This window comes from Misgurnus anguillicaudatus, unplaced genomic scaffold (assembly GCF_027580225.2).
Source record: "Misgurnus anguillicaudatus unplaced genomic scaffold, ASM2758022v2 HiC_scaffold_32, whole genome shotgun sequence".
In the NCBI taxonomy this organism is placed as follows: Eukaryota; Metazoa; Chordata; class Actinopteri; order Cypriniformes; family Cobitidae; genus Misgurnus; species Misgurnus anguillicaudatus.
The window spans coordinates 3586363-3599733 of NW_027395282.1; the positions used below are offsets into that span (position 1 = coordinate 3586363).

Sequence of the window (13371 nt, forward strand, 5' to 3'; positions counted from 1 at the left end):
ACTTATGAAACATTTATAATATAGTTACAAAATCTTATTTTATAGGAGTAAACGGTTCAGTGTAAATGAACAGCACAATAAATAAAGATGTGAAATACATGAAAGTCTTCCTATCAACAAATAGCCAAAACTCGGCTTTGTTTCATCTTCTCCATTCATCGGCCTATAGTTTGTCAAAAACACTAAAAATCCCAAATCAACATGGACACTTTATTGTTTCAATCTTGTAAAACTATAGCAAAGTTTTTTACAGGATTTATACATTGTGATGTTACAGTTGATCTGACACTGACACAAGACTGTTTAATGATAAACTCAATACTTCAATGAATAATTCATGTATTTCATCATTAGATTATTTACACTGAACTGTCATTAATATGTTACTGTATATGACATCACTGCATCACTGATGTCACTGCTGAGAGACTGTTGCTAGGTGATGATGTCATAAAGAGAGTTGTGACATCACTCCAGTAGTTCTGATGGACAGACAGCTGATCTACTCACAGACCTGCAACATCTAACAATGACAAACACACAGAAAGAGATCATGTTATAAAATCTGAGCATTAGTTTATTTAACATACAGATATACAGATTTTCTCACCTCTATTTGTTTGTCATCAGTTTTGTTACCTGTAGGGTCAAAATTCACTCTTACAACTGAATTCATATCAGAATATTCACTGTATGTTATGCAGTTTTGAGTTTTACTTGATATTTTTACTTACCAGATCCATACAGCTCCTATAATGAGAAACTGAGGCAGAAACACCAACAGAGGGACAAAGTCCATTGCTTCATTGGTTTTGTCCATTTCTTTAATAGTTTCATCCATCTCTTCATTGGTTTTGTTCATTTCTTCATTTGTTTTGTTTTGTCCATTGGTTTTATTTCAGAAGAAAAGGACACAAACTCAGTTATACTTAGAGAAGGCAGAACATTCAGAATACTAGTTTTCATCAGCCGCCAAAAGAAAAAAGCGGAAAATATAAACCAAAAATAAATTACGCTCTGCCTCTTATATTTCAGTCTCACTGCAGCCGTTATTACAGCGCTACACAGTAAAGTGTGATCGTGACAGCTGTGTGCAAATACTCAACATGACACAAAACAAGTTCTGTGTGAAGCGCTTTACATTGTCCACTGGCAGTGCTGACACATAAAGCATCCAATCATGTTACTGTCAGGCAAGAGATCCAATAGCAAGTAGAAGTTTATTGACACAAGTACAGTAAATAATAATCTCAATAATCTTCACTCTTCATAAGTGAATATCATCCAGTGGCACAGAATCTCTCAGGACAGCACTGAATAGCAATGAGTAAACTAGTAGACATGCAAAGCAAAACAAGATAAATAACGCAATGATCCGACACAGAGGAATGATCAACACCACATATATACAGCTCGTGATTGTCTACAGGTTTAGCAATCAGGGTGATAACCGGGCAAACACGCGTAAACTCACGCACACACACACAATCCAGAGAGAGAAAACAGATCCATGAACCGTGATAGTTACACTTTGTGCCACCTCATGTTTAGGTTGTTGAGTTTTCACCACAATAACAGACCGTTCTCCATCTTTCACAAACTTCTCTAAAGTTTATAACAACAAGATAAAAACACTTTAAAATATCTCTCATACTTTTAAAAATACAGCGTTTTTCGATCTGAATGAAGAATAATTTCATCGATGTAAACATGACAACTTTCTTCTTCAATCAGACAGCTTTATGTTGTTTCCGAGCGAACTCATAAAAATCACAACTTACATGTATTTCAACCAATCAGAGGATGACTTTAAATGTGACGTCTGAGGCTGAGACTATGATCTAATAATCTTGAGTAGGACATGTGTGTAGACTTTATAATGATGACACATTTAGTTCACAGGTCACGACACAAGTTAGTAAACATCATCAGAATATGAGCTGGTTGTAACAATCACAACAAGGTGAATCACTGATGACACTTTTGCACAGGAAGCTTGCATGTAGTTTATATAAATGTAAGCCTGGCCTATATTTACAGTAATACTGAATATTCATCATGGCTATTGCAATGTTAAGTTCAGCAGTGTTCTCATATTGAGTTTACAGATTAAAACATATTTAACTTGACATGTTGATCAATATATCATTTCATGTTGCATTTTCATTTACTACTCTGTGATGGTCATAGATTATGATACATTTCTGACACTGCAGTAAAAAACTTAAAGGTTGGATCAACATAAAAATTTATTTTGATGGGTAACACGTAAAACTAATTTAAACTTGAGTTTCACTTTAGAAGAAAATTTTAAGTTGAAACAACTTAATTTTTTAGGTGTAACCAATTAAAGTAATGTTTTAACAGTAAAGACGTATGATGAGATGTTGTGTTACCTCTTACAGTACAGGAATACTCTTGTAGCTCCTCACTGTTGATTGAGTCCAGGTACAGCTTGTTTAATAATCTCAATCCATCTGTTACCTGTTGTCCATTCTTATACCAGATGTAAGTATGTTTGCTATCCAGAGTGCATTCAGTTGAACAGCTTAATATCACTTTTTCTCCATCTATCACAGGGTCTGGACTGCTTCTCACTTGTGTATCTGAGATTTAATATAACAGAAACAGAGTTCACATCAACTACTTTTTAAAGTTAGGTCTGAAATGTTTGATTCAGCTCAATTCAGTATGATGTGAACAATGGCAAGATCATGCAGTCAAACACACACATATAGAGAAAATAAATAATGTGAACGCAGCTTAAATTGCTTTAAATAAAATCATCTGGCAAATGCACGAGTGCAACATAAACATACAGTCAACATTTGAAGTGGATCAAAACCTTACATTAAAGTTATTTTTGTGTTTTAAAAAATACAATAGTTTTTTTGTCTAAGAGCAACTTTTTGATTAACATTAAATGTTGATTAGTGTATTTGTTTTAAATCTGAAGACTTCTGTGATGAGTGTCCTCAACATCAACATAAAATCTTGAGCGACTTTGGAAATTTGCCACAAACCACCCACTTAAACAGGAAGAGACCGTGTGACAACTCATGAAACAAGTTTATACCAGTTTCAGTTTTAATACTGGATTAGACTGCTAAGTGCTGGTTTGCTGCTGGCCTGGCTGCTTACCAACATTACACTATTCACCAGCATCTGATCAACCATGCTTGCAAGCTGGTAAACTGCATAGTCTAACTGGTAATGAAGCCATTGAGATACAGCAGCATCATATATGCAGTAATCTAAACACATCATATTATTTTCAACAACTTCAAAAACAAGTGTAAAATTCACAACATAAACATCATACAGTGTCAGACGAGACAAAATTTCAGATGATTGGCTTAAATTATTGATAGTATTGGCATTTTAATATTTAACAAAAGATTAAAAAATATATATAAGGACCCTAAATCTGTAGCATAAATATATTCAGAAATCTGATCAGTGAAAGCAGCTTTACAGAGAGTTTATTATGAGCAGTTACCTGTAACAGTAAGATGGACTCCAGGAAAACCAGAAACTTCATCTGATGTGTTAGTGATGAACCTGAACTGATAATCTCCAGTGTCACTCGTGTTGACGTCTTTGATTCTCAGTGTGTTTCCCACAAACTCCACCACACGACCAGAAAACTGATGATCCTCACGCAGATCACTGAATTTCCCACCATAATTATAATGCCAGTATGTTTTCTCTACTGTATATCCAGTGGGATGTGAGTATGAAGAGTGAATATCTACTGTTGATCCCATTAAAGCACAAACTCTTCTAGAGGTGTAAGTCACACCCCAACAGCTACTGTTAGAAAGACCTGAAAGAGTCAGAAAATACTGCTGTAACATTCACAATCAATTACAAACACACTCATACTGTATATGAATCAACAAAAAAACTGCAAAGTTTGTTCTTCCATTTTAATTTAAATATTGTGTAAATATCAGACTCACACACAGATGAAGAGGGATCTGAAAAAGGCACAAAGCAGAAATAACTGTCAGTGTTTCCACTGGATGACACAGATATGCTTTGGTTTCTTGTTAAATGTTGTCCAGTCTTGTACCAGTAGTAATTATATTCAGATGTTTTTGGGCAGGAGGAATCACAGCTCAGTTTTACTTCATCTGTAGATTCAGGATTCATCTTCACCTGTAAAACTAAATAATCAAAACTTTACATTAGATGAGAAATGAAAAGAGTTTAACTGGACTGATGAGAATGTAAATGTACCTGAAACTGTTAGATTGACTGTGACTGAGCTGAGATGTTTAACTCCATCCTTCATAATGAACATGAGCTGATATTCTCCACTGTCTCTCTCTATCAGATCATTTATTGAGAGTCGTGAGTAATCTTTAGTGATCTCTTGACTCATTCGTCCTGAGTAATCTGAATCTAAAGTCAAATCTTCAGGTTCATCTTTGTTTCTCCAGTTTGTTCTCTGTTTCTGACTGAACCAGAACACAGTTGTGATGTTGATGTTAGAGTAATCGCACTTCACCCTCATCCATCTCCTCCTCAGAGCACAAATATTCAGTTCATTACAGGTTACATTAAAGTTATCCAATGTTATGGACCCTGAAAATAAATATGAAATATTATTGACAATGGTAACACAGTATAATGTAAATGTAAATTGAATGTAAAATCCTGCACTAGAGATCAATGATGTAAATTAATTTGAATAAATCTGAGTTTATTTATGAGTTTTTCTTTTTAATCTGACCTACTTGATCTCAAGTTAGCTGATGTATTAATAATATTAACAAATTCAACTTTATTGTAAAATGTGACCAACTATCTAAACTCATAGGTGCCAATGTTTTATCTCAAGATGTACACCAGTATTTTTTTGTGTAAGGTATGTTTGTTAAAGTTACTTAAATGTCTTAATATAACTAAAGCCTAGTCCTGGATTAATCTAAACCCTGTCTGGGAAACTGACCCAACAGCGTTACCTAAGTCATTACATTACTTAGGTAGAGAGAGAGAGAGAGAGAGAGAGAGAGAGAGACCCAGATGCAGGCTTTGCATGTACATATACAGTAAAAGGTTTATTGGGTACAAAAGAAAACCCAGTTGGTGCCTAAAACACCTAAAGGCACCAACAAAGACAGATGATAAACAGAATAAGACTACACAAAACTATGACAGGAACTACTTGAATGCTTAACAGTAAACTTGACGATAACTTACTAGACTAGCAGAGTACACATGTGTAAGAACACCAACCCCTTCAATACGATACAAATTTGCATCCGATCAACCTCAATCGTATTGATTTAGGTGTTTACATGAAGGATTTTTTGTTATATTTTTTGGCCAGTTTTTGTCTTTTTTCAATAGTGAGGTTAGGGGAGGACAGGAAAGTACAGGAAGGACAGAAGGGTATGAGATCAGCAAATGACCACGAGCCGGGAATCAAACTCGGGTCACCAAAAGTGCAAAAGCACCACATGTTGGAGCGCTGCTCACTACACCATCAGATCCAACTACATGAAGGCTTTTCAATACGATTACAAACAGACGTATCTAGTGGTGTCTCTCTTTCTTACTCTGTTCTCTATACTATCAGATAATATCTCATACACGTTTGAAACAGTTAATTGTATTATTTACAATTTCATGCATTTATAGTTTAACCAATTCAAGTTTTATTTCAGTGTTGTTATCTCCAGCTTGTCTTTACTTACACTGTCAGAAATATTATGTCCTAATAAGTATTTACATACCTCAGATGTATTAATATGTACCTTTGAGATACTTATATGCACTGTTTAGGTAGAAATAAAGTTTACTTTTGAAAGGGCACTGCCCCGGTGACAGCTGTACATTTTCTTGTTTGAATAATTAAAGTTTGTACTGACTCTTGTCTTATATCACTGTCTTAATGCAGTAAACAACACTGATGCTTTTCCCAAATGTCCAACAACCACAAAACTGTCATCTACTCAAAAGTGTTCATACCTTGAATGTGTAACAGCAGGATCAATGATGAGAGTCTGAAGTTCATGATGCAGTTTTGTAGAAAGTCACATAAGTCCCAAAACTCTTTTCTTATTCCTGAGAGAAAATAAAACATCATTGTGACGCTCAATTCATCAGACAGTTATTACAGTAAAATAAAACACAACTAACATGCTTGTTTTTCATAACATTTCAAAGATTTAATACAAATAAATGTGTATACATACGTGCTCGTGGAGATCTCTGACTTTAACCGGTTTGTAAAGTTGTGTCAATATCTGAAGTTGTGGTAGATCATTTAATGATCTGATTATCGTACTCAAGCGGATGTTAAAGAAAAACTCTCCTTCACTTTTTGACACTTTTCATAGCATAAGACGGAGGAAAGCATTTTATAACATGCTTGAATTTTACATAATCTGACAACTATTCTTATCTTTACGTGTAGCTGTTATTTGTAGGAGAGTCCTGTAAACAGTGACGTGTTTACCATTTTGGGGCCCTAAAGAAAGTCCAAGAAACTGGAGCCCCCCCATGACCCAACATTGCCTGAAGGGTTTTCATTTCAATTGCACGACAGTAATATTGAGTATATAGAATTAAGTTAGACATATAAAAACAGATTTATTTTATTTTGAACTGCTTAACATAACATGGTATAAGACAAAAAATCTTGGTTTATAAAATAGAAATAGTGCCCATTGACCTTTTCAAAATGATACAGAATTATTCTCTTTAAAAAAAATTAAGGTCTTGGTTTAACCTTAAGCTAGTAGTTCCCAAACTTTTTCCACCGGCCTCCCTTTGTACAGAAAAATATTTTCAAGCCCCTCTCAGATCTATCCTTTGCTTGCAAATTCCTTATAGGATGTATTTAAAACGATGTAATTTATACACTACTGCAACTTCAGTTTGTGATCTTACTAAAAAAACTAAATAAGAAAAAAAGGTGAAGCATTAGATTATGATTCAGACTGATCTAACAAACTGAACTAACAAACACCAGCAATGAATGTTGTAAGTTGTTTATTGTCTGGATTTGTAATGGGAATCACATAACTCTCATTTTCATATTGCAGAAACAAACTTACTGTGAGATACAACAAGCATATAGACGCCACTGCCTGTAAAAGATGTCTCTTATCTTTACTTCATCTTTTATGTCTCCAGCAGAAAAAAATCTAATCATTAATCTTCATCTTTTTACTGCTAGTGCTCTTATTCTTGAGCAACAGTCTCAACTCGATTCACAGGACAGATTATGTTTTATATTTTTATAAACCTGTTCCTTTCATTATTAATAAATTGATATTAATATAATATATTATTATTAATATAAATTTTTATATTTACATTGAACTTTTGGGGAAACTGAATGTAATTGTTTCTCTGAAGTAAAACTTGTTAACAAAAATGTTAAATGGAGCTGATAGTAACATATTTAGCAAATTGTGTGCGCTCACTTAGTCTACGAGTTTGTAGGGTTTCACATCTGTCATTTTTACACTTCGAAGTGTGCTCATCAGCGCCCCCTTGATGCTGTCTGCAGCAAGCTTTGCGCACTTTACCAACCCAGAAGCCCTTGCGAAAGAGCAGTCAGACCAATCAGACGACGGATATATACTAACACAAATATATATTTTTTAAATTCTGAAGACAGATTAAAAATGAGTGTCGTGTTCTTGAATCAGCATAAAAACTTGATCGGCTTTGCCACAAACCACTTAAACAGGATGAGACTGTGTGATAGACATCTCTGCCCAGAAAACCAGTTTATACCAGCTTCAGTTTAATACTAGATTAAACTGGTAAGCAAAACACATCATATCAAAGACAACCTCAAAAACAAGTGTAAAATTCACAACATCAACTTCAGTTCATGACACGGCTTTTTAATTTCCTTTTTCAGTTTTTAAAATGTTATTTAATTATTGTTTAACAAAAGATAAATAAAACACAAATGGTAAAAGCTCTTATGATCAATAGCATCACTTTAGTCCTTATAAATGTGTAAATACAGCATTATTATGAGCAGTTGAAGTTGTAGTAGATCATTTAATGATTTTATCTCATTTTCTCGTACTTAAGCGGATGTTAAAGAAACTCTTTTTGACACTTTTTATAGCATAAGAAGAAGGAAAGCATTTCATAACATGCTTGGACTTTACATATTTTGACTACTATTACATACTTTTATATTAAAAGATATTTATAGCTGTTAATTATTGCTGAGTCCTGTAAAAGATGTCTCTTATCTTTACTTCATCTTTTATGTCTCCAGCAGAAAAAAATCTAATCATTAATCTTCATCTTTTTACTGCTAGTGCTCTTATTCTTGAGAAACAGTCTCAACTCGATTCACAGGACAGATTATGTTTTATATTTTTATAAACCTGTTCCTTTCATTACTAATAAACTGAGCAAATAATCTGCATATGTTTTATATTTTCTAAATTGGTATTTGGAGAAACTATTAAGAAATGAATGTAATTAATTTAAAACCTATAAAAAGTATTAAATTGAGCTGATGAAAACTTCCTTTCAGACTTTCCAATGCAACTCATGTGGGTCTAAAAATAAGCAGCGTGTAAATGAGCTTAAAGGCTGGCAGACAATCTGGGACTGTGACAGTTTAATAAAAAAGCTCATTTACATCAGACACACTGATGGGCAACTTCTCTTCTTATTTTCGGCATGACGCTCGAGTCTGTTCCAAAATACGACTCTGGTGTGCCCTTGTGTGCAAGGGTCCCTAAAGTCTGAAGTACATGATGTCATCAAAGTGTCGACTCTGAGGAAGTCCACAAGTTCAGGGTGTGTCATATCTCTGAAAGGCAGGTACAAAAAAGCTTTATTAAAACATTATAGTAGCAAACCTTCAGAAAGCCAAGCCTTGTTTTAATCAGTATCATACAGTTTTATGTATTTAAGCATTTGTTTTGTCCATTGTATCTGAAAAAAGACACAAACTCAGTTATATTCAGAAAAGGCAGAACATTCAGAATTTGATTTTTCTGTGATTCTCAGATTTCAGTCTCACTGCAGCCGTTATCACAGCGCTACTCAGCAAATAACCATCATGACAGCTGTGTGCATATTTTCAAAATAACACAAAAGTTCTGAGTGATGCGTTATGTCGTTCAGTGCCACTGGCAGCGCTAAAACACTTTCACTTTTGGTTGTGTTAGTACATTTAAAGTACAGCTTGCGTTAGAAAATAATAATTCCACCTTGATTGTGTTTCCTCATCTTCTTTTTTAGGGGTTTCCCCAGTAATGATGATACACAAAACAACGCGGCACACCGACACCTGACTTTGAAACCTGCAGAAGCTGTAATTTTGTAGCATCTCACTTCAATATTAATGATCAGCTATGAGTGCTGCACAGTGAGACTGAAAGTAGCTCAGCGATGATGTCATAGCTGAGAATAAACCAATCAGCATCAAGGACTGAAACTATCTATTTTATCATTTACACTGTAACAAGTGAAAAGTTGGATCTACTTAAAGTTGCAGTCAGCAAGATCGGTTCTTGTGGTGCTGCTTGAAATTGAACAAGCCTAATATCACATGAATCCACCTTATATTGAACGCAGCGTGATGGCGGAGAGAACATTCACTAACAAACTTTTGATTCCTTGGCTAACAACCAGAGCTAGAAGAACAACCAATGAAAAGAAAACAACCAAGGAAAAGAAGGAAACGAAGATAGAAAGCGACCGTGCCTGTAATAAAACTAGGATCAATATCAGACCAGCATTTGAAAGGTGGAGGGATCTATGAGCTTTTAAAGGGTTCTAGCTGGATGCAGAGCTTGACACATTTCTTCTTGACAGGTAATTGTGCTTTATCAACCATTTATTGTATTTCTGAGTGTTATGTAAGTAATCTAAGTATGCTCAGGGTTTCCCGCAGCACTTTATAGTTAAGGCGGCCCGCCTAAGCTTGGAAATCCTACCACCTTAACAAGGTCGTCCAAAAAATAAAAAACACGGGCACACGTGTCACAATGGCTGAAATGAGGGAAAAACGCTTCAGTCACTGGAGAATAACTAGCCAGTACGTGTGTTCGTGAGAACTGTAAGTAGATTTATGTTTTGGGTTTATTTAAGCCTGTTATTGTATTAGTCTATAGTTCTTGCACATTTAAAGTAAGTTATCTGGTGATTTTGTTTGACTTCTTCACCTGCTAGCTAAATTGCACGTGCCGGTTGATTCTATATAATTGTAGAGCGCTCTAGCTCACATTATTTATTTGCATTATTTACATGCGACAGTAGTTACACTCCATTAAGAAATGTAATAAATAGTGGGAAATAATCAGTTTTTACAATCTTCGCGCTATCTATCATCGTTCGCCGGACGTTCTACAACATTTTTTATTCAGGGAAAAAGAAAACCTTTTTGGGGGAAGACGTTCATCTAGCATATGGATAGCCATCGAGGTAAGATAATTATTCTAAACGATCTAAATTCTTTAAATACTATGATAATCTGTCAACTATTGGCTCGAAGCATCTGCAATTATTATGATAGGTGTAATGTTTTCTTATCAAGGCTAGTTGCGTTTACAGGTCTTATATGTTTGATGATTGCACATGTTTTCTGTCGCATTGTACACAGCCAAATGGACTGAAAAACACAACCTTAAATTGCTGCATTCTTCATACGATGCAGCAGACCTACCCCACCGTACCGCCTTCATCACCCCCACAGCCCCCACCTCCAACGGCGGATCCCCCGCAAACCTAAACAGCGACGTAATGGGTGGAACCCGGAGTCGGCTATGGACCCTAAATATGCAGGGTGGCTGTACCACACAGAACATAGTGAGTTGATTATTATTTATTATTTATTTTATATAGGGCTGGAATGACGCGTCGACCAAGTCGATTACGTCGATTACGTAATTACGTCGATTTGCTGGAAGTGCGTCGATGCGTCGCACTGTTTACATTTATCATTTGAAACGATGGCGGCGTCAGCTCACAGTGATACGGTCAATCCGCCGTTAAACCAAACAGCCAGAACGAGGTCAAGAGTTTGGGAATTCTTCAAGCAAAGACCGAATAAAATGGTGCTCTGCACATTGTGCAAAATGGAGATGGCATACCACAGCAGCAAGACATCTATGCACGAACACCTTAAACGAAAGCATCCTGGCGCTCTCCGACCTCAAAACGACGAGACGGCAGCGTAAGTATTTGAACTATTACTGTATGTTTTTACACAGCAATAGAATGCAGGCTATACACTATGTTGTGCTTAATACAGCTGCGTTTACATCTTTATTTAATACGAACTGCAAGGCGCCTGACTGACGCGACATCGCGTCGCATCTGGGCAGTATGTTGAAACAGTAAATAAAGAGCGGGACATGTTTTATATTAATAAGAAGTTATGAAATAATCCGTTACTGTCACACGTGCATGTGACCGCGTGCACAGAAAGCCAGCTTTACTTTAAAGTAACAGCAGCGTAAACGCTGCTTATTAAATATTAGAAGAAAGTGTAATAAAATTGTACATTTACCTAATTTTCTTTGTTACATTGGTTTGGATAAAGTTTTGTTGTATTTTTAATAAAAAATACCTTTTGCTTTATAGCCACCTGAAAAACATTTCATTTAATTTCTATGGTTAAAATACTGTTGTGACAGTTAAGTTGAAGAGATGTTCAACAGCTACTGTTATCAGTCTCAATAGTGAACGCAGCTGTAATAAAACACACCTTTGCCTGCACTGCATAAATCTTAACATTTGTAATTATTGTTATTGGTTAATTAATGGAAATTTCACATAGATTTCATGTTGAAATGTTTGTTTTGTTTCTCAGGAAAAGGCAAAGCTGTGTGTCTGATTTTTTTCAAAAACGGAATGCCACTGTATGCACACCCATTATGGCCGCTGGGATTACTGACAGCATTCTCAAAATGATTGTGAAGGATAAGAGGCCTCTTTCGATTGTGGAAGGTCACGGCTTCCGTGAGATGGTCAGCACATTATGTCCAGGGTACACACTTCCCAGCAGGCCCCATTTCACTACATTAATGGAAAACAAATATGAGATGACACTTGAGAAAGTGAAAACTTCACTCAAAAAGGTCAAAACAAAAATCACTCTCACAACAGATGCATGGACAAGTATAGCCACTGAGGCATACTTGGGTGTCACCTGTCATTTTATTAATGAAAACTGGGAGCTGATTTCCTATAACCTGACCACAATGCCACTCGAAGAACGTCATACAGCTGAAAATATTGCTGGTTGGGTGGAACAAGCAGCAGAGAAATTTGGTATATCCATGGCTAAAGTGTTGGTTGTTGTACATGACAACGCTGCTAATGTTGTTGCAGCTTTAAGAATCCTGGAAGAGAGGCACAGGGTTACTTCACTCAGGTGTGCTGGCCATACACTGCAGCTAATCGTGAACCATGCTCTAAAGAATGCGCAGATCAACAAGACAGTAAGTGCTGCAAGATGCCTCGTAGAACATTTCAAAAAGAGCGAGCTGGCCAGCACCAAGCTCAAAGCCAAGCAGCAACAAATGGGTACATGATCAGTCGCTTGCTGGAACAGAGGTGGCCCGTGACAGCAACCCTTTCAGACCCTGAAGTCACACAGCGAGGGAAGCGCTACCTGGATCTGAAGGGTGATCAGTGGAGCCTACTTGAAGAACTCGAACAAGCCCTAAAGCCCTTTGAGTGTGCTACAGTCTTCATAAGTGCACAGGATTATGTCACTGTTTCTGCTCTACCTCCACTGGTGAAGGGCCTTCAAAAGTCAGCACAGAACACATCATTTGAGACCACAGCTGTCAAGGCTTTTCAAGCTGCTGCGGCAGAAGAGATTGCTACTCGATGGATGAAAGAGACCACATTCAGAGATGATGCACATAATGTATGTATTATTGCTGCTGCTCTTGACCCACGATTTCGAAAACTTAGGTTTCTGTCGGAAGAAGAGAGCCTTAAAGTGCAAGTCAAAATTCAAGCTCTTGCACTGCAACAAAAAAAAAGTGAGAGAGAGGAAACACAGCAACTTAATGTGGAACAGCAGGACGCAAATGCCATACCCCTCGCTTCAGAGAGAAGGCCAGTGTCTCTGCTGGACACTTTGCTGGGTTTTGAAGATTCAGATGAGCCCAGCAACACTGAGGGAGACAATGAAAAAGGTAATGATGAAACTGAAAGTGTAATGGTGGGGAATGAGGTACTAATGTATTTTAGTGAACCAACCACCTATCCAAAAGAATGAAAATCCTCTCAACTGGTGGAATGTAAATGAAGGAAGGTTTCCTACCTTGGCCATAATGGCAATACTTGTCTATTCCTGCAACATCCACCCCATCCGAACGCCTCTTTTCTGCTGCCGAGAACATTGTGACCAAG

The 13371-nt window shown here is 36.4% G+C and overlaps 1 protein-coding gene across 3 annotated transcripts in view; it reads right to left on the bottom strand.

Annotated features, from left to right (window-relative positions):
• The window catches only part of LOC141363077 (sialoadhesin-like), a 171332-nt gene that overhangs the window by 18244 nt on the left and 139717 nt on the right, over positions 1-13371 (bottom strand). The window contains exon 7 of one of the 3 annotated variants that reach the window (XM_073865583.1): positions 7827-8806. The exons of 1 other annotated variant lie outside the window; for it this stretch is intronic. In XM_073865583.1, the coding sequence (XP_073721684.1) occupies positions 8799-8806 (8 nt within the window). In that variant the 3' untranslated portion in view covers positions 7827-8798. Of the gene's footprint in view, positions 1-7826; positions 8932-13371 lie in introns of those variants that run through there. One more of the 3 variants, XM_073865582.1, reaches the window with a different exon arrangement.